General features: G+C 39.4%; 1 protein-coding gene across 1 annotated transcript; it reads right to left on the minus strand.

The window, feature by feature from the left end:
• Positions 1 to 9,151: 9,151 nt before the first annotated feature.
• LOC145991655 (uncharacterized) lies at positions 9,152 to 21,767 on the minus strand. Its single transcript, XM_083127719.1, has 3 exons — positions 21,401 to 21,767; positions 20,117 to 20,278; positions 9,152 to 9,354 (listed from the first exon to the last, which is right to left on the minus strand). The coding sequence occupies exons 1-3, from the start codon at positions 21,732 to 21,734 to the stop codon at positions 9,332 to 9,334; spliced, it is 519 nt and encodes a 172-aa protein (XP_082983845.1). The 5' UTR covers positions 21,735 to 21,767; the 3' UTR covers positions 9,152 to 9,331.
• Between the last annotated feature and the right edge of the window lie 977 nt (positions 21,768 to 22,744).

A 22,744-nucleotide genomic window follows, 5' to 3' on the forward strand; every position in this document is an offset into this window, starting at 1 on the left:
ATGTTCCTGGCCCAGGGCGAAAATTTCCCTTTCCGAACTTAAAATTCCCTTTTTCACAAATACAAAAAAATATATCTTGAGGGTTTATTGCGAGATTTCGAGGAGGGTATACGAACGATTTCAGATGTAAAGCAAATTTAGCACCAAATCAGGTGATTTGGGGAGTCTCAATTAATTTGATTGACATGTTAATTGTGTGTGGATAAATCTTGTGCTTGGGACTGTGTACTTAATTTATTCCCTTTTTAGTACATATTTAATTTACAAAATTTGCTTTAACTTCAATTCTTACTATTAATATTAATCTTATGACTTGAAAATTCTTGCACGTTTCATTAATCGGCGGAGTTCAGATTGTAAGGAGAGACGATGCTTATACTCCACTAGAAGAGGAAAAGCGTAAGCAACCTTGAGTCTAAAGTAATCAATTGTTAAGTGCGTTTATGTATGATGTCTAATTTCCCTCTTTGTTACATATTTTGGAATGTTTTTGCCTTTCCTGTAATTTTCGGCTCCAAATTTCCCTCTTTCTGGGGATTAATCGCGACGATGAGGATTAACGACACGCACGTTTTAAGATCTTAACCAGGTTTCGAACCCGGGAGGCGGGACTTCTAGCTTCATAGCGCGTTACGATGGCCACAGAGAGTGGCGGCAACATTAATTACACTGGGGAACAAAAAAAAAGATTTTATTTTGCGGCATAAAGTTTAATAACAGTTTCAGCACACAAAACAGCTGTTATTGCCAATTGTATGATTGGTTCAGTTGAATTGACTCCAGTTATAAAAATAAACACACCATGGAAAATGTAGGAGGTAAAATTACTCTACGCTTTTCTCGGTAATATCAAAATTTGATATTGGGCTGAAATTCCCATTAAGAAACTTATTTATTAATTTGTAAATTGTTGCTAGCCAACTTATGAAGCATTGTTAGGCAATATATCGGACACTCAACATAGCTTAAGAAAGAATACCAAAACATAAAAATGGTTTTAGAAAAAAATTGAATATGCTGAACATAAGTGGCTCGTGTGTGTGGGTTTCAAGATGGTGATTTTTTTTACTAGGGCAGCAAAGTGGGTACACAAAGTATCCCTGTTTCCTATGTTTGTGGGATAGTCGTGCTAGAGAAAAGCATTGGAAGATAAAAGTTTGGCCCCCAAGGGAAAATATTAGTGGGGAATGCTAATATCATTCATGAACCGCTGATAGATAGGGACAAAATCATCCTTCCGCCACTGCATATTAAACTTGGGTTGATAAAACAGTTTGTCAAGGCCTTAGATACAAGTGGTGATTGTTTCAAATATATATGACACTTTTACAGGACTAAGTATTGAAAAATTGAAGGCAGGAATATTTTATGGACCACCACAATTTCGTACACTTATAAATGATGCCAATTTTACAACTTGCATGTCTTACATCGAATCTGAGGCCTGGCTGAGCTCTGTGTCCGTCGTCAAAAACTTTTTGGGTAATCACAGAGCAGAAAAGTACCCCGATATAGTTGGAAATATGCTGAAAAAGTTTGAGAAATTGGTAGCTAATATGAGTGTGAAGATACATTTTCTACATAGCCACATTGACAGATTCCCTGAGAACCTTGGTCATTTTAGTGAAGAACAGGGAGAAAGGTTCCATCAGGATATAAGGATAATGGAAGAAAGGTACCAGGGACGGTGGGATCGTCGCATGATGGCAGACTACTGTTGGAGCTTACAGAGGGATTGTCCTAAAAAGCAATACAGCACAGGAAATCGTATAGAAAACGTTTCACATAGTTTGTTACTTCATTGTGTACATATTTTCTTAATTATTATGATCATAGGGCTATATAAATTAATTTTTATAATAATGATTGTAATCACAAAAAGAAATATTAAATTGTTGTTGGAAGTTCATTTATATGTATGTCTTATGTCTCCACCATTTTGGTTTAGTTGCATTTATTTCACAAATTAGAGCCAATTCAGGAAATATATTATTATATCATTATTCAGCAGCATGAAATTGCCCTAAAATTAGCTCTCAAACACTGTGCCGCAATTTCACTGTTCCCCAGTGTTATCAGCCTTAGCGACAAACATCCAGTACTGTCAGAAAACCTCGTGAAAGTTGTAAGATTTACATCCATTTGCCAAGTCGCTGTACAATGTTCCGTTATACCACAACGTAAAAGAACAGTTGAGATCCAAATTAAAATTCCAATAAAGAAGTCTCCTTGCTGTTCATTTTTCACCAAGCAAAAACTTTCCAAAATAATCACAGTGTGGCAGTGTTTATTTCGAATTTGAGTCGGCAGCAAAAGGCTCGACAATCAAGTGAACCCGCGGTTGAAATTTCGAAATTGATCTCGCAGCGTTTGTAAACAGAATGTCCAAAATAGCATGCGTAGGTTGTTGATATGCGTGTGACTTCCTTTGGATGACGCTGTAACACTCTTGGAGACCGTAATATCCAAGGAAGTTGGCTCTAAGGACCACATTCATTATTTTTCATCTTCCTTTTAAAAAAAGCACACGCGCGTGTAACCTATATAGATTTGAACAGAGTTGGTTCGTTGTTGTTGAACAGCTGAATCATAAACAAGCAAAATGATGCTTAGTTTTTCGTTTTGGGAGAGTGTTAATTTGTGAGACTCCAAAGCTTTTTGGGCAAAACAGCGTGACATTGTTATCTCCAAGAGGAGTGCCAGTGATGAAAGCCCAACGTTGTTCTAAATATTTTTATGTTTTGCCACAAAATAAGACTAATCCATTTATCAATTAATCTAATTAAAGATGTTTATAGCTACTATTGCAAGTCTCATTTCGTCATTTTCTTTTTAAATGCTTGCAAAGTTGCCGAACTACTCTTTGTAGTTCGTAATGATACGAATAAATAAACAGTTACATTTGTCGAAAGTAATAAAACTGCTATTGTGGTAACAATTCGTGGAAAATAGAGAGTTCAGAACAGACCGTGAGCGCCGAGAAAAGATTTTTATGTTAGGAAATACAGAGCATTCCCTGACATTCGCTACGAGACTCGGCGACAAGCTGCCCGGCATCAGCGCTTGTCTTTCCCGGTGAACGGGTAAGCGACAGTCGCTAGAGTCGGCTGTTAAAATTACAGTTTTCATATTGTGTACTAACCTTGACTACAGAAGGTGTTGAAAATGATGTCCCTCTGCTGCAACACATTCCTGGCATCTCCGAAGGAAATTGGCATTTACACGTGCAAGTTCGTCTACTGTAATTCTCCCGATTTCTCGTACAATACTCTCTTTTAACTCACGGATGGTGTGCGGATTGTCTTTGTATACTTTATTTTTCCCCATTTTCTTTCCACTTTTATTCAGAACTGACTCTGTTACTCTAAACTTTTTTACGAGGTTTAATATAAGCAACTGTCGCGGACCCGTTCACCGGGGAAGACAAGCGCTGATGCCGGGCCGCTTGCCGCCGAGTCTCGTAGCAAATGTCAGGGAATGCTCTTACAATTTTATAGTTTTTTTTTATTATTTTCGTATTGTTAATAATCCCTTTAATTAGTGGACAAGGTTCAGTCGTGAGTTGCTCTATCACTTAACTAACCCTTGTCACAAGATAAAATAACCAAAGAAAAAATATGGAATACAGAAGAATAGAAAAATGACGAAAAACTAAAGAAAAACAAGCACGTGTCTCCGCCACTGGCGTACGCAAGAGGGGGATTGATGGGGCTTACAACCCCTTTAGAAGTATCGAGAAAATCAAAATTTACAAATGAAAGCGGGAAAAACCAAAGTGGAAAATGCAGATTCCCCATAAAATGACCCAGAATACAATTTTTGACTTTGAACAACTTTTAAAACTAAGATTAAAAAAGGCAATTGAGAAATATTTTATATCCTGCCTATACTTAGAAAATAATTCCAGTCCCTTCCGAAAAAAAAAATCTTGTGTACCCTAATGATCTCCTCGCCTGAAAAAGCAGGCAGACCACCTTTTAAATCCCCTCCCCCCTTCAAAGTAAAGAAGATTAATCCTGGCATTGGACTGCACCCCATTTTGAATACGTCCCTGATTTTCACGTACGACGTAATCGAAAATACCCAAAAATTATCCGCTCACAAGAATAGTCCTGATTGGGTTCCAAAACTTGTGGGGGGGCAAGGACAGTTTAATTTCGCGGGGGCAAAAGTGGGGGACAACTGCCCCCTCCCCTAATTGCCGCCACTGGTCCTGGGACCAGCTTTATGTATTCAATCTTGTAGTCGTCAAATTTCCAGAAATTTATGCGAATATCTTGCGGCAAAAATTTTTCATTTTTATAGACAGCTTGTAAGGCAGAGTGCCAGCTATACGTTTATGAATTCTGCATGATGATTTTGCGTTAGTTTCAAAACAGAGAATTAATCAATGCATCGTCCGACAAGCATTATGTCGCAAGTTTCACCTTGAACTTGTCCTCTGGGCGAGACGATTGCAGAGTCATGCATGTTGGAAGTTGCTTTACCTCTTTCTGCTGGGCTTGCACGCTTTTTAAATCCTTCCACGTCTTTACTGCCGTTGTTTTCACCCTGTTGTGACGGCGAAATGTACTGGAAAATTCCCGTAGAAAATTAAAAATCAGTGGGGTAACTTGGTGCCAAAATTGGGGTAGAATCCAAAACGTTATCAATGCCTTAAAAATAGCATCCAGAACTAGTTTGTCTTTGTTGCTCAAGTCCAGAAGGTTAAAAAAATATCCTCAACTTATAAATGTTAATAAACATGAACATTATAGGGGGCAAGTGCCTCCTTACCCCGCCAAGTTAAGCATATGTCGGTCTCTCAAAAAAATTGTGCCTCCTCGATGGCATAGTAGTAACGTCGTCCACTTGTAATCAAGGGGTCCAGGGTTCGATACCAGATGGAGGTACGTAGTGGGTCGATCTTACTTTAAACTGTAGGTCCAGTCCTGATTAGGGTTGCCAGACGCCCTGATTTTACAGAACGTTCTGTATTCTACAATATTTTTTACGTTCTATGAAAGTTATGTTATTTTAATGTAATAATGCACATTAGAATTTAAAAAAGTCACTGTTGTTTTTAGCTGGTTTTTACTAGGGTTGGCCATATCCGGATATCCGAATTGTCCAGATTATCCGAATGTGTGCATTGTCCAGACAGTTTCATCCGTTTTACGAGCTATACACACATTCTTTTATTCGTCATGTGGTATTTCACTGTACTGATTTTTCTACAAATCCTTCCATCAAATCTGTACTATCCGAATTATCCGTTGCATCCGAAACGGATATCGGATAATTTGAAATCCGGATTTTGTGTCCATCCGTAGTTTTTACAATTTTGAGTGTGTACTGGAAAAGGTGAAACACTGTAACCGTTAATCCGATTAACCTATCTGAGCATAATGTGGACTTAAACAAACCAACTGAAACCTGACGAGACTGCCCAAGAGGTCCCGGGTTCGATCCTCGGTGGACGATCATTGCCTTATGGGTCAGATTCCTTCTACTGTAGGTCCAGTCCTTATTAGCCTACAGTGCCGGGTTAACAACCTTTGGGGCCCTGAAGATAAGCAACGGGGCCCCCTCCGGCCCCTTCCCATTTCTAATCTCAGATTGATGTGCATGCACGCAAGCCACCAAAAATGGGTACGTGTGATGTATTTATATTTGTGCGCCTGCCTGAGGGTAGAGTTTAAACACTTAATACAACTAATTTTGTACTAATTTAGGATTCTTCCAAAGAAGAAGCTGTTATCGATATCAATAGTTTATTATATTAAACTTTTGGTTTTTTCTGTCCAAGATAGCTCTCACACAGGCCCCTCCAGGGGCTGCGAAAGCTTCGGGCCCTAAAGCGGCTGCTTTCTTTGCTTTATGGTTAATCCGGCTCTGGGGTCGAGACCGTCTTGTCTCGTTCTCGTTTAAATCGTGCTCTTGAAATTCGAGACGAGATCGAGTCTGTAAAATTTTACAGCGTCGACCCTGAATTTCACCGCACCTAATCCGACCTTGACTCGTCTATTATTGGAACACTTAACGCGCACACACACCTCCTGAGGCTACAGAATTTGTCCTACAGTAATGTGCCTGTTGCTTGATTAATACAGCAAAGAGCGTTGCTAGTGAATGTCTAATGCTTATTCACGAGCTTGAATCGTGGTTGCGGTCGGGTAGGTGGGCGGTTGAACACGCAGAGCAAGTCTGTAAACAAGCCTCACCTACAGCACAGTAATCTCTGGTGTTACTCATGGGGTTATGTAAACTTCGGAGGTTTGTTACTAGGCGAAAATGCAGCCCAAGTGTATTTAAACAGAGAAAAAAACAGTTGAAGGACGCTTCTGCTCTTGTGATTCTGTGACGAGATTGGTTTTGTCAATTTGCATAATGATGCTATGAGGCTCACGTAAAATTTCGAGAAAGTTTGTATATTTTGTTATTTAGCGTCGCTTTTTCGCCATCTTTGCCAATCGCGACGATGAGAACGAATGTTGATTAGATGAATTGGAAGAAGGGACAGGCACGAAGAACACCCACGCCGAGACTCGAACCCGGGAACGTACCGACTAAATGCGCTCTGCCACCGAACCGGTAAAACAAAATTTGTAAGAGGACCAGTGGCGTGTTCGGGGTGCAGATCGGAGGAAAAAGATGGGGGAGGACTCCTGTTAAGACGTCCAAAATGTCGATCATATCCACGTGGCATCTAGAATTACCTCGGAAGAAATATGTCGCAAGCCACACACTGGATCCGACACAACATGGTGAGTCATTATGTTTCCGACAAAACGAAACGAATGAGAGTGGCTTCTCGTGTTCTCGGCCAACATGACGACTGACGAAGAGAGAATTGCAGTATATGCGTATTATTTGTTGTTTCCACAAAGTGACCTTCCGTAGTTGCACGAAATTAGAATTGCAATAAAGCGTGGATCTTCTAAATTTACCATGACACGAAGCTTAGCTTCTTTACCTTAGGCGATATCACGAAAATCCTTTCACCTTAGCATCCAGAGAAGACGGTTGGGTTGAAGCAGTGTGCCAAAATTTAGCTCTTCTCCTGAGTTACAAATTTTAAAGTTAACAATTTAAGTTTAGTGAAGTAACTGGTGATGACGTTACTTCTGTTGCTAGAAAGTAACTCACAGTTTCAGCTACTTGCAAAAGTATCTAGTTACATTTAGAATTTCTAACTAACTGTTACTACCAAACACTGATAAAAAATATATCACATTTCAACGCTTACAAGTGAGAAGAAGAACGCAGCTAGCAGCACTGCTTTTTTCAGCTGGGTAGACACATACAGTACGACGTCAGAAATTTTTGATTTGTTTACTGTTTGCGGCATTATCCGGCCTTGTAGCGTCTTCTTCCTGCCTCTTCTGTGCTGACGTTATTCCCTTCTATTTCGGAGCATGCTTATTACGTGAATGGACACACAAACAAGTGACGCGTCGTGGAAATGAATCACTTTGAATGCTCCGTAATGAGAAATGAAAGAGTGTCCTGTTTTGATGGACGATATTCAACTTCCTACAAAAGTCTGGTCCAGGGTGCGAATTATGCCCCCCTCGCAAAAAAAAAAAAAAAAAAAAGTATTCCTGGCGAGAGAGGTAGTATGATTTTTATTCCCCCATAACAACAACATTTATAAGAACTATTTTCAAGCAAATTATAGCAATGAATTATTTAAGCCCTTAGATGGCAAATTCTTTTCCATTTGTCATCTGAAATACTCGCTTCCTGTGCGTCAGTCCCCCTCCCCCCTCACGTTACGAATATGGCAACCAAGTGTTGAAATTTCCCTGTAAAGTCAATGCCAAGCTCTGACTGGCAGGGAACAGAGCATATGCTGTCTCCAGCTCTCTTGTCATTGGATGCAATTATTCACGTGATAGCTAGCCAAAGTTGCCAGCAGATGGCAGGATCCCTTCCAGGTCAAACTTTCTGGCTTTATCTTATCATCAAGAAACACCCGACAATATTGTTAAATATTTGTTATTGTAAACTAAACGAAGTTTATAGGACGAGAGAATCTACAGCATTGCAAAACTTCTCAATTCACATTAAATTCCTGTACAAGAAGATGAAGTTGATGGATTATTCTTGGTTAAGATGCAATTTTATCAATTTTAAAGTCATTTTTTAAATTTGATTTTCTTTATTTTACTTCGCAAATTATCCAAAAAAGTGGCACAAAAAGCGAACATGGGGATGAGTGATGATATGATGAAATTCATGAATGGACACTCACAAACATCCATGCCAATGCTAGGATTCGAACCTGGGACCCCTGGCGTTGTAGCGCGATGTGCTAATCACTCCGCCACAGGGGCCGGCTAAAGGCAATTTTAAAACAAATAATTCACAGCAGACCGTGAATACTCGGGAGATATATTTGGGTGAGGAAATGAATGTTTCGTTGTTAGCTATTATTTTAATATTTTTTTTATACTTGTGTCTACTTCCACTGCTACTAATAATAATATTTCAAATGCATTTTTTAATTGCACCTGAATCAACGGGCGTCCGGAGGAAGGAAAATGTCAGTTTAAAATTATATATTTGATAAGAATTTAATGAAATATAATAGATTAAATGGAATTTTGAAAATATATTTTGGAAAACAAATTGAAATTAGATACCATAACATAATATCAAAACCGGCTCTTCTACACGTATATGGCGCAGTGGTAGCGTCGTCGCCTTGTAATCAAGGGGCCCCGGGTTCGATACCTGGTGGAGGCACATGGCTCCCACTTTAAGCCGTAGGTCCAGTCCCGATTAGCCTTACTGTGCAACTCAAACCAATACACGTATATGGTAGTGAATATTGGACTCTTCGTCAACATGATAAAACTAGAATAAATTGTTCACAAATGAGATTTTCGCGGTTTTTAAGTGGAGTCGCCTTACTAGATAAAATTAGAAGTGAAGAAATCCGAAATAGACAGAAGGTCGAAGCAATGGTGGGAGAAATTTTGAAATACCAGTTAAAGTGGAATGATCATGTTCTGAGGATGCCCGATAACTGTTTGCGTCGAAAATTTTTAAATTACAGGCTATAGGGAAAGTTTAAGAAGACCAACGATAAAATTTTTGTAGTCGCAGAACGTGCTTTGCTAATACAAACTGTACAAACAAGCATTTCTCCTCCTATAATCTTTTATTTAAGAGAGTAACGTAAGGCGGCAACATAATCACAGCGATGAGGTATGGATAAATCTAACCTCACCACCAATAACTGAGATTTTTCGGTTGAACGCCAGCCTGACGTGAAAATCGCAGACGATTCGTGTGGCACACCGTCATTTAAGCGGTTTCTTCATCATTTTGGTTCTGAAGCATGCTATAATCTTCCTGGCGTGAATTCTGAAATACAACGATATATTATTTTGTATGTGTGTGTTACGAAAAATGCAAACTGACTCGTGTATCACTAGGCATTCCTTTTCTATTTTTAGGCAAGGAGGACAATTTGAAACTTTTAGATGGGACGATGGGAGCACGGGTATACGAAATTACATGTTACTTCATGTCTAGGCAGGGTGCGAAATCATTGAAGATTGGTGGGGGGGGGGAGAAAGATCTTAATCTACAACCCTCTCTCCACACAAACATATGTATAAATTATGCGATATACATATTTATAATGTTATTAAAATTTTAAAAAAATACTAAATTAAATATGTATTGTTATTATTATTAATTACAAATAAATAAATCAATTTCTTACAACTTTTATATATACGAGGGTCACTATTTATATTTTGAGCCTTGGCAACACTGATTGAAGTTAGGCGCGATTTGACGTTTGCACGGAATCGTCTGGCATTATTGACCATAACGTAGGCTACTTCAAATGATTTGTCAATAGCTTGATTTGTGTTGTTTATGTTGCCTTGGAGATTGCGCGACAACAATAAAATGCAATTAACTCGTGAACATTTTCGTGCGATGATTTTTTACGATTTTCGATCAAGACAAGAGTGCATCGATCAACTTACTTCCACATTTGGCGATGAAGCCACATCCTTTGCCACTGTGAAACGCTGCTATAACGAATTTAATCGTGGCCGCCGTTCGCTCACCGACGAGATTCGCGAAGGTCGTCCAAAATCAGTTGTTGTTCAAGAAAACATTGATGCTGTGCAAAACCTAATACTGCAAGATCGTCATGTGACATACTGTGAGATTGAGGCAACCATAGGCATTAGTTCCACCAGCATATATAAAATATTACATGATCATTTAGCTGTGAGAAAGGTATGTTCTCGTTGGATCCCACACAATTTGACCAAAACTCAAAAAGACGGTCGCGTCAAATGGTGCAAACAAATGCTCAATAAATACAATCGTGGTGCTTCAAAAGACGTATATAAGATTGTAACAGGTGACGAATCATGGATATATGCATACGAGCCGGAACGTAAACAGCAGTCGACTGTATGGTTGTTTCAAGATGAACCCAATCCAACAAAAGTTGTTCGCGCTCGAAGCACATCGAAACAAATGGTCGCCTGTTTTTTTTTTTCGGGAAAACTGGTCATGTGGCAACTGTGCCTTTAGAGGAACGTAGAACGGTCAGCTCTGAATGGTACACAACAATTTGTTTGCCAGAGGTCAAATACGGAAAACAAACAAACGCCGTCGGATCATTCTTCATCAAGACAATGCCATCTGTCACACATCTCGTCTAACAACCGACTTTATGAACAGTCAAAAAATCGAATCGATGGGTCATCCGCCGTACAGTCCTGATTTGGCACCCAATGACTTCTTCTTGTTCCCGAATGTCAAGAATAAATTGCGTGGACAACGATTTTCGTCGGCGGAAGACGCCGTTGATGCGTTCAAAAACCATATTATGGAGGTGTCTCAAGAAGATTGGAAAAACTGCTTTGACAAATGGTTCGAACGAATGCAAAAGTGTATTGACCATAAAGGAGAATACTTCGAAAAACAATAAAGCAGTTTTCAATGCCAAATTCCTGTTTTTTCATTGTTAGGCTCAAAATATAAATAGTGACCCTTGTATCAGATATTATAAACTGGCAAACCAATTCCTTTACTAACTGGCTAAAGATGTTAATAAATTATGAAATAATTGAAGTGCTTTTATTATATGTAAGTTTTCAATTAGTTTTCGCTTTATGTAAATGTAAATCAATTATATTTCATAATTATTACTGTCTTGCATTCTTGTTTTACTTTTATTGTGCATATTGATATAGATATTGATTAGATCTCTTGAGAGAGAGAATCATTGAACACTCACAACCACACTAATTTGTGTGTGTTTTCGATATTATTCTTAGTAAAGTATATTTGAAATTAAAGTAATTCCTGATTTTTTGTTTGTTGTGAGTGACAAATACTCTCCTCCCCTCGGAAATTTTTGAGGCGAAGATTGTTGGTGGGGGGAAATCACTCCATCCCTCCCCCCCCAGGATTTCGCACCCTGTGTCTAGGGTATATCTATCTATCCTGAATTTGTTGACGCTTTTCATGTTTTGAAAACAGGGTGTTTGGAAGTGCTTTTCCGAAATGTTTGACGTTGGGGAACTGAACGTGGCGAAGTTATAAATATTTATTTTGGAAAGGGCGCCGCACCATATTCCCCAAACTGAGCGCTGAGAGGTTTAATATAACGCAACTAAAGGAAATTACGTATGCACAGTCGTTACGTTGCTGTCTGAGAAAAGCGAGACTTTTAGAATGTCCCCAAGAAACACAGTAAACATATTATTGTAATATTTTTAAGGCCGATACCTTTATCGGTTGGAATTCATTTACTGATATTTTTCCAGCATTGCGATCTTTCACGAAGTCCGCAAAAATGCCCCACGACACTTTCGTGGAGTTTAATTATCCTGGAAATTATGCAAAATTCGAAGTTCCTTTTTACTTTGCACCAATTTTCATTACTGTACTATACAATTATACGTCGCTGATATCAATACCATTGTACCTATTAAATTTTACGAAGTATATTTGCATTTGCATTACGAGGGTGGAGTTCTTCTTTTGGAAAGGTCAAATGACTGCCACTCAAAGACCACGCCAGTTACCATAGAAGGAGGAAAGCGTGATTCATGGATATGACGCATTGAAGAAGTCGCACTGTTCTTATCGCCACGATAAGCCACCCTTCCTGTTATCATATGTTTAGGTGGGGTGTTGCATACGCGTAAAAAACCCTTACGAACCGCACTGGTAATAAGCGCAGTGTCAACCGACCAATTTCCGTTTTGATGTTTACTCACGGATTTCCTGCAAAACTACGAATGGCCTTTCTTTTGAAGCAATACCACCTTTTCGATATTTTCGGCAGAAGTGCCGTTGGAAATTAGTTTCATTTTCCCTTCAACGTTTGCACTAAGCCAATATATGATTATGCAATTATAATAGTATAAAAACTTGAAACATGGCGGAAAAAACAACACTAACTGCCCAAACAACTAACGACACCATTAGCACAAGGAGATAAACATCTCAGCGTTCATCCCCTTTCATTTGTTTGCATGCAGCGCCTCCAGTGGCAGGAGTGTAAGCCTGTTGTTACTTGAATATCAACTATTATATACTCATGCGTAAATCATTTTACATTTTAGTATCAATATGCACGATAAAAAACGTTTTACAACAGTTCTATATACATTTTACATTATTTTTTTTTGTTAAAAGCTGGACTCTGTGTTTTGAAATTCCTCTTACTTACGGTGAAAATACTGTAGAATGAACTTATTTGATCCATTTGTAGATTCTACTGTGTCATCGCCGTAAAGTTACGGCATTTGTTACAATGCAGTATTAGGCAGAGGCGCAACCACGAATTTTTGTCTGGGGGGGGGGGCAAGTACCAGGATAAACGTACCAATAATAATAATAATAACGTTACTAATAATGTTGTTATAACATTATTATTATTATTGTTATTATTGATTTGCTTTATTTTACTTCGCTTCTTGTGCCACTTATGGCTAATTTGCGAAGATGGGGATGAGTGATGACATGATGAATGGATACTCGCAAACATCCATGCCCAAGCCGGGATTCGAACCTAGGACCAACATTATTATTACTATTAGTAGTGGTAGTATCAAAGACGTTATTATCGTCGTAAATTACGCAAAAAGGGGTTAGAAGTTTGTGCTAAAGCATTTGTGTTCGAACAAACGATTTGAATATTTTTTTAACACGTTCAATTTCACATTAATAACGGAAAACAAGCACATAAACTTTTTTTGAAAGACAGAAAAAGCTTGATAAATGCATTCGAAATATAATTCTTTTTTACATTATCATAACTTTCATGCACGATATGTTTCACATATATGCAACGCGGAGTGACGTGGACACTAAATTGTGTACGTATTCAAAGTTTCTTTAATAAATATTATGTACAGCATATATTATTTAAATACATTACACAAGCAATTCATCCATCTCACAATAAACCAACAGCAAAAATGACATAAATTGTCTCTCAAATGTGCACGCTCCCTTTCCTCAAAACAATTGTTCATGCATTTATAACAAATCAATTAAGACAAGTCTTATTTCTCTGTCTGGTAATTTACATTGCGAGCGAAGCGAGTAAGAAAATTTTTGGATCCAATTTTCTTGCAGGCTAAAATCAATATTAACTTAATAGGGCGCAAATAATTTCACGGAACGCCATGGCATTATATCATTTACAACTTTTGTGCCTCCCCGATGGTGTAGTGGTAACATCGTCGCCTTGTGATCAAGGGGTCCCGGATTCCATACCCGGTGGAGGCACACTTTAAGCTATAGGCCCAGTCTCAGTTAGCCTTTCTGTGCATAAAGTAGACTTAAAAAAACAAATCAATCAATCAATTTTACAACTTTTTTTCATTTAGATCGTTCGGCGCCCAGGGCCGTTTCCCGCCGTCCCCTAGCTACGGTTCTGAACTTGATAAGACTAAGAAAAGCAGTTACAGAAAATTTTACGAAAAGTGTTTTTATTTGCATAAAATTTGAAGTTCTGGGCGGTAATCGCCCCCTGCAGGTACACTTGGCCGTCAATGTTTATCCCCCCCCTAGAACTCATTTCCGACCAAGGTTGGGGGTGGGGCAATGCCCCTGCCCACCCCCTGTGGTTCCGCCACCGGTATTAGGTTTGGTACCGTTTGCATTGTAAAGGTAGAGTTTCGAATCAAATTTACGTACGTTTTATATACATTCTGCATTTCCCGTGATGCAATTGGAAGCTGGACGAGACTATAAGCTGCAATTGTGCCTAAACGAACTTCCAACTTCGCTGACGAGCAAGATGAATACCCACGTCAGCATACCACCAGAGACACCTACTCAGCAAATGTACATGAATCGTGTGGAAGTAAATTCAAATATTCATTTGTTCCTAAATGTAGGTTTCAATTTCATTCACAGTTTAGTAGACTTTGGAAACAGTTTACAACGCAATACGAGGGTAACTATTTATATTTTGAGCCTAACAATGAAAAAACAGGAATTTGGCATTGAAAACTGCTTTATTGTTTTTCGAAGTATTCTCCTTTATGGTCAATACACTTTTGCATTCGTTCGAAGCATTTGTCAAAGCAGTTTTTCCAATCTTCTTGAGACACCTCCATAATATGGTTTTTGAACGCATCAACGGCGTCTTCCGCCGACGAAAATCGTTGTCCACGCAATTTATTTTTGACATTCGGGAACAAGAAGATGTCATTGGGTGCCAAATCAGGACTGTACGGCGGATGACCCATCAATTCGATTTTTTGACTGTTCATAAAGTCGGTTGTTAGACGAGATGTGTGACAGCTGACATTGTCTTGATGAAGAATGATCCGACGGCGTTTGTTTGTTTTACGTATTTGACCGAAGACCTCTGGCAAACAAATTGTTGTGTACCATTCAGAGTTGACCGTTCTACGTTCCTCTAAAGGCACAGTTGCCACATGACCAGTTTTCCCGAAAAAACAGGCGACCATTTGTTTCGATGTGCTTCGAGCGCGAACAACTTTTGTTGGATTGGGTTCATCTTGAAACAACCATACAGTCGACTGCTGTTTACGTTCCGGCTCGTATGCATATATCCATGATTCGTCACCTGTTACAATCTTATATACGTCTTTTGAAGCACCACGATCGTATTTATTGAGCATTTGTTTGCACCATTTGACGCGACCGTCTTTTTGAGTTTTGGTCAAATTGTGTGGGATCCAACGAGAACATACCTTTCTCACAGCTAAATGATCATGTAATATTTTATATATGCTGGTGGAACTAATGCCTATGGTTGCGTCAATCTCACAGTATGTCACATGACGATCTTGCAGTATTAGGTTTTGCACAGCATCAATGTTTTCTTGAACAACAACTGATTTTGGACGACCTTCGCGAATCTCGTCGGTGAGCGAATGGCGGCCACGATTAAATTCGTTATAGCAGCGTTTCACAGTGGCAAAGGATGGGGCTTCATCGCCAAATGTGGAAGTAAGTTGATCGATCGATGCACTCTTGTCTTGATAATCCGCGTCGAAAATCGTAAAAAATCATCGCACGAAAATGTTCACGAGTTAATTCCATTTTATTGTTGTCGCGCAATCTCCAAGGCAACATAAACAACACAAACGAAGCTATTGACAAAACATTTGAAGTACGTTATGGTCAATAATGCCAGACGATTCCGTGCAAACGTCAAATCTCGCCTAACTTCAATCAGTGTTGCCAAGGCTCAAAATATAAATAGTGACCCTCGTATTCACTGAAACGTTAAATGCAAGATGATAATTGGCGCAGTGGTAGCGTCATTGCCTTGTAATCGAGGGGTCCCGGGTTCGATACCCGGTGGAGGCACAAGTGGTTCGGATCCCACTTTAAACTGTAGGTCCAGTCCCGATTAGCCTTACTGTGCATAAAGTGGACTTAAAACACCAACTCAAATCAAACCAAACCAAGATGATAATTGCAGGGGGTGAGGGGGAATTTCCCCGTCTAGATGCTGCATTTCCCTTTTACTTGTAAATGTATATATAGCCCTTGGCGTATTTTATATACAGGGTAATTCTTATAGAACCGGCCTAATGAATTTGCTAATAATTCTGCAGGTGATACATATAACAGTTCACAATTACGACATAATAATCCGTGGGCTGTGCTGAGTCGAATGTTGTGCAGATGACCTGACAGGTGGCAGCACTTATGATGCAAGGTTAAAGGACACACAGTGGTGCACACACGAACGTGCTTGTAGTGTCCAGGCGTCAGGCCCCCAGCCCGGATTTTTTCTTGTGGGGTTTACTGAAGGTCAGGATGTATACAAACAAACCGCGTACGTTACAAGCTTTAAAGGACAACATTTCGGTTGAAATGAGGAACATCACCGGAGAAACACTGCAGCGAGTTACGGCGAAAATGCAAACGTGGGTGGAGGCGTGCCTTCTTGAAAACGGTGGACACTTTCAACACATGCTCTGATCACAATGAACGGCATACTATCTAAGGTACGTCATGTGTAAGTTACGTTAATGTCTGTATGGATATTTTGTCGGTCCGGTTCTATAAGAATCACCCTGTATAATAAAACGCGTGTGGTACGAAATGCAGTCAGTATCGGTTACATATTTATTATATATAATTTGATTTTATTTATTTGTCCATCACAGGATCGAAGTCCCATTTATGTTGAACATAATATACTCAAAGATAATGTTAATAATACACACAAAATGTTAGTAATATACATAATGTTAAAATTTGTAATAGTGTAACAGCATATTATAAATACAGTTAAAACTAATTTAGACAAATCCAATAAAATAGAAAGTATTACGTAATTTTTCGCCTAATACCATTTCTGAATTGACAAATACGTGCGTCCATTTCGATCTGCAGCCGGGAGATCGGGAGAAGCGTGGCGGGCGGCGCTGACGGAGAAGCCGACATTTGCGGCCTGTAATGCCCGCTTATTTTTATAGACATATGCAGACATTTATATAAATATTGCAAAACGATCACTAACCTGTGTTATAACACGCAAAAGTTCTTCTGTAATTCATCCAAGTTCTGCTCTTATATACACAAATAAATACGCTATAGAAACGATGTTAAGAGCCACAGATAAAAAAGCATTTTAATCATGGTTTTGATCAGTAACGTCCTGCTTAAGTTTATATCCTTGAAAGAGTTTTGTGGCGATGGGAATCGTTTGGAGGTTTCGAATGTGCAACACTGTATCAGGATTACACTGCAGACGAAACCGATAAAAGTGAATGGTTTTCGTGAGCTTCCTCGCAATCCGAAATATCCGAGCTCGAGTTTTTTGTTCCTTCGCGACTAGATGAAGACAGAGTTGTAAATATAGTGGCGAGCAATGTAAACCAAGAGCGTGTTAATTTCGTACTGTGCGCAAGAGTGTTATTCTTGGTTACTTGCAGTTACTTGTTTGTGTTATTGTAGTGTGTATGTGTGACGTGTCAGTGAGACGATTGGAATGCCAGCCGCAAGATTCACGTTAGAACAAAGATTTTTTATGTATGACACGTACCTACGTGAAAACAAACTCGTGTAGAGACGTGTGTAGGTAATTTGTACAGAAATTCCCATGCGTTTCAACTCCACACAGAGATACGGTTAGATATCTTGTCCTTAAATTACGAGAAACTGTATCGTTAAATTTTAAAACACCTAAGCAAAAACGACGGATTCTAACCGAAGCAAAACTCGATGATATTGGTGCAGCGTTAGAACGTTCTCCAAACAAACCTCTACGCCGTGTTTCACAAGAGGTGGGCGTGTCAAAATCATCGGCACATACAGTCACTAAGCTACTAAAATTAAAACCATACTCTTATAACACAGGTTAGTGCTCGTTTTGCAATATTTACAGTCATGGACATAAGTATTCATACAAAGACATTGTCTGAATGAAACATGTTATTATACAAAGAAGACCGTAAAGGCAAGTCAAGTCTGTAGCACATATGCTCCATTGGAATGGCAAGAATAGAAACGCAAAGCAATTGTGTGCATACAATTGAAATTGTCATGAGAAATGTGGGTAATCCTTAGATAAACTGCTTTCTGGATGGTCATAAGTATTCATACGCCAGGTTATAAACCCCAAAAAAAGTTCGTGAAACAACCGTTTCCATCATTCAGTGCCAGATATGTGTTTACTGCACTTGCACCTGTATAAGGAAGTGGTTGGTTTGGTGTTGGCCTGCTGCAGGAAGTCAAATGGGCCGCAAAGGGAAGGAAACCACGATCGAAGAGAGGAGAATTATGATATCATTATACCACAATAAGAAATCATATTCTGAAATCGCAGACATAGTTGGGAGAAGTCGTGCGACTGTGCAAAGTGTCATCAAACGATATAAAGACACAAAAGTGCTGGTAAATAGGGAAAGGGTTGGGCGTCCTCAGAAACTTACTTCGAGAGAGAAACAAGGACTGTTGAGAATGATCAAGAAAAAACAAAATTAACATCGTCAGCAATGTCGGCACATGTTCACGAACACCTGGGAAAACAAGTGTCCTCAAGAAGTATTAGAAGACTTTTCAACCGAGCAGGGTACAGAGCTAGGGTACCTAGAAGGAAGCCATACATCAGTAAGAAGAACAAGAATGCCAGATTAACATTTGCAAAGGAGTATGTGAGTAAAAGTTTGGACTTCTGGGATAAAGTGTTGTTTACGGACGAGAGTATATTTATTATTATCCATAGTGATGGTAGAATTTTGGTGTGGAGAAAGCCCAATACTGAGCTTGAGTATCGAAATCTCTTGGCCACAGTTAAACATGGAGGTGGTGGCGTTATAGTCTGGGGCTGTATGTCAGCCTCAGGTGTTGGAGAACTCGTCTTTATTGAGGGAACTATGGATAGATTTGTCTATTTGGATATTCTGAAGTATAATTTGCAGTAGAGTATCAATCATTTTGGTCTTGGGAATGATTTTTACTTCCAGCAGGACAACGACCCTAAACATACAGCCGAGATTGTCCGCCTTTGGTTGTTATATAATACTCCCCACACACTCAAAACTCCACCTCAGTCCCCCAACCTTAATCCCATTGAACATCTTTGGAGCCATTTGGAAACCAGACTCCGAAAACATGACATAACAAGCAAGAATAGACTGAAAGAGGTCATTTTGCATGAGTGGCACAATATTACATCTGAAATAACCACGCCTCTTGTTCATTCTATGCAAAAGAGACTTGACAGCTATTCTCCATAACAGAGGAATGCATACTAAATTATGACGACATGGTATTTGTTTCTTTCTTTTCTTCAAAGTGAACTTTTATGTTGGTGTATGAATACTTTTGTCCAGCCAAAGAAGCGGGTATTGAGAATGTTTTGTATTTTATTTTTCTACAAGCATCTGTTATTTATTTTTGTTGTCAATATATCGTTTGGTGCATACATGGTAAAGCATTAACAGTTTTGACTTCCTTATTGTATTCCTAGCTGCTGCAATTCGTCCTTTCTTCCTTTCAGTTCCACTGTATGATTACTTTTGTCCATCACTGTATATAAATGTCTGCATATGTCCATAAAAATAAGCGGGCATTTCAGGCCGCAAATGTCGGCATCTCCGTCAGTGCCGCCCGCCACGCTTCTCCCGATCTCTCGGCTGCAGATCGAAATGGACGCACGGTACTATGTCCAAATCATGCAATAGGAATAACTCGTATCTACCGCATCAGCAAATGTAGACACACAGCTAGAGCATTTGCAAGGTGTATACAAAAAAGAGTTTGTCTTGCTATCGGCATCAGAATTACAATCTCTAGTAAAATGTAAAAAAAGAAAAAGTTTCACAGTTATATGAATTACCCAGTATATTATTTTATATCTATATGCCCCACCTGACAACAACATAATATATTCTCTTATCATTCGAACTACCATTACAATTTCGTATGTAGATATTTCTACAACTATATCATGTTGTCCAAGCTCCCACCTCCTTCGAAGTTAGCGCCACGAGCTTTTTTTTTTGTTTGAGTTTCGTTCCACGTTATGCAAAGGAAGGCTAATCGGGAACGGACCTACAGTTTAAAATGGGACCCTTAGATTACAAGGCTAGGACGTTACCAGTTTGCCATTGGAGAGGCTTTTAACGCCACGACTTACCAAATATATTTTGATATGGATTTTGAAGATTCCTCTCCAGGGTGAAGGAACGGGTCCTCCTCTCCGAGAGATGAGAACGGAAGTCGGGTTCAGAAAACGCATGTCGGACGAAGCACGGGCAGCTGAGAGGGAACTGGCCGGTGTCTATCAGATAGTAAAGCCCTAGAATCCAAAGGAAAATGATTTTGCAATTGAAATACACACAACAGTACGTTGCTCAGGATTTTTATTTTTGTGAAGCTGAACTTTCTATATGAATTTGTGGATTTGCTCGTTTCAAATTACTATTATTTACTCAACCATACACTGTATTTACCCAGGTTCTTTAGGACTTAATTATTGTGTGGAAAATAGTCTAACACAATTATCAACTTTGTAGTTTTATATCGGTGCTTATAAGATTTTTAATAAAATTATTGATTTTGTGCTGCCATCTATGAACAAAAATACAAATCAAGAATTTACATTTGTTGAAATGAAATAGGCTGTTCTGAACGACGTGTCCGATCTGCAAACGCGCAGTTACGTTGTCTACAAAAATTAGATACATTGTACACTCGCCTCACTTAGTACTCCGGCAGTTCATTTCTTTATACAGCATATTTGAAGAAGATATAATTCAAAATACAAGTGTATCAATATACGCTGTGTAAAACACAACTTATTACTAACTTCGTTGACCCTGTACGAGTGTCTTCATTGGAAGTGGGGGGGGGGATATGACCATCTTAAGGCAAAGTTGCTAATAATTAAGAGATTTATTGAAATAAAAATAAGTTTCATATTGCAAAATGAAGATCAGTCTTTGCACTATCTGGTAGTACACTTCTGCAAAAATATATTTCTGTTAAGGAACAACAATTTTCAGACACAAAAGTCTGCAATGCAAAGCGTTCCGATAGGTGAAAAATCGTGGGGAATATCCATTTAACTATGGATAAAATGTTGGAAAACGTGGACGTTATACACGCATAAATATGGTACATTTTGTTTTTTAAGCCTAAAGTACAATAATGAGTAACTTCCACGGTATTTTTCTTTGTTTAAGTATAAAATGGGTTGAAAATCGCGAAAAAGGCCACAAATACCTAGCATGTTTTTTTTGTCAAATTTGCGTCCTTTCGCGATTTCGAATATGCGGATCATGCCACTGCACGTTCATAAACAGTTTCTTGCAGCAATTAACATTTCGCATTTGCGAACCTAATCTTGAGACATTTCGGGAGCCAGAGAATGCTCCGAGCCGCCGCCTAAAGATGTGCCGTCAGATTCCGACGTACTCACATGCAAGTTTGTCCTGGTCGCCCTGGTCATCCAGCTTGGTGCAGTTGGAAACCATCCAGAGAGTGGTCGCGGCTTGCGAGGAGCCTGGCGTGATGGCGATCGTGGAATCTGTTTGGCTCCAGCAGGCGGGGAAGGGGAACGCCGAGTGGGTGAAGCACGGAAGGTCCCAGCTGGCCTGGCTCGAGGAGGCCGTGGACACGGATTCGAGTTTCGAACGCCGACGGCAGCACAAAACGACGCGTCGCGCGAGAGAGGCGACGCGATGCGTGCAGCCACGGGTCCTGGCGCGTTTCTCTCGCTTGAGACGTGGCGAGGGCCTCAGGCGTTTGGACATGCCACCGACATGGCCATGGCCGGGCGTGGAGCGGTTACCAGGGCAATCATCGGAAAAGTAGCTCTGGAAACATTGTTGGTCATTGTTGTTTCATCACGACGGGATGAATAATGGACATTTCCACTCAATTTCTTTTACAACAATTTTAAAAACTACACCCTGGAAAAATGACCCCTGCAAGTTCTCGCGTTTCTCTGCGTCCAGTTTAAGGCAGAAAGGAGACTTCCAAACTTGCGAGGCTAGCGTTGCGCTGAAAACACGCCGCCGCCATGTTACTACGTCACTCCTTAGGGAGAGCTCGTTTGTCGTCTGCTTCGAGCGTCCAGTTCCGGATGGGTAGCCCACGGCGAGCGAACACGTGCAGCAGTTTCACAAATCTGTACCGATTTAAATAATGGAAGAAGGAGCGATAGGAGAAAGGAAAGCTATGCTTTGTAATGATCATTCTTCTATGAAATATCCGTGTTGCTCACGTGCAAGATAAATGAAAGGGTTCAGCTGCGTGTGTGTTCTCAGGCTATGCGAAAAATATTGCTTATAAAATTGATTGCTGACCAGACACTCAAAAATATTTTTTTAACTTATATTTATCGATATTTACCGTAACCTATGTAGTGCAAAATAGGAATTTTCACATTCTTCACTTTATTTATAAAGCCTATTTAACTTTCTTTTCCATAAAGCAATTTCAGTTTGTGTTCCATTTCTGTGGCGCAAATTAGGATCAAATATTTTTGTGCAGATAAGAGAAAATACACTGAGAAGATTACATTAGTTGCACAGTACATATCTATACTTAGTTTATGTATAATTATTACACGGAAATAATGTGTATAACCATGGGCGTATTTAAGGGGGATTCAACAGGTCCAACCCCCTCTTTTTTTGGTTCACTAAAATTACTAGTTTCCTTGTTCTATCCGCTTGTTCATAAAAAAATCCTTTGGATTTATTTCATTCTCTTAAATTAGAGACGTATAGGACGGGATACGGATGGGAAGGAAATTTCG

Source organism: Lepisma saccharinum, chromosome 8 (genome assembly GCF_977018435.1).
Source record: "Lepisma saccharinum chromosome 8, izLepSacc3.1, whole genome shotgun sequence".
Taxonomy (NCBI): Eukaryota; Metazoa; Arthropoda; class Insecta; order Zygentoma; family Lepismatidae; genus Lepisma; species Lepisma saccharinum.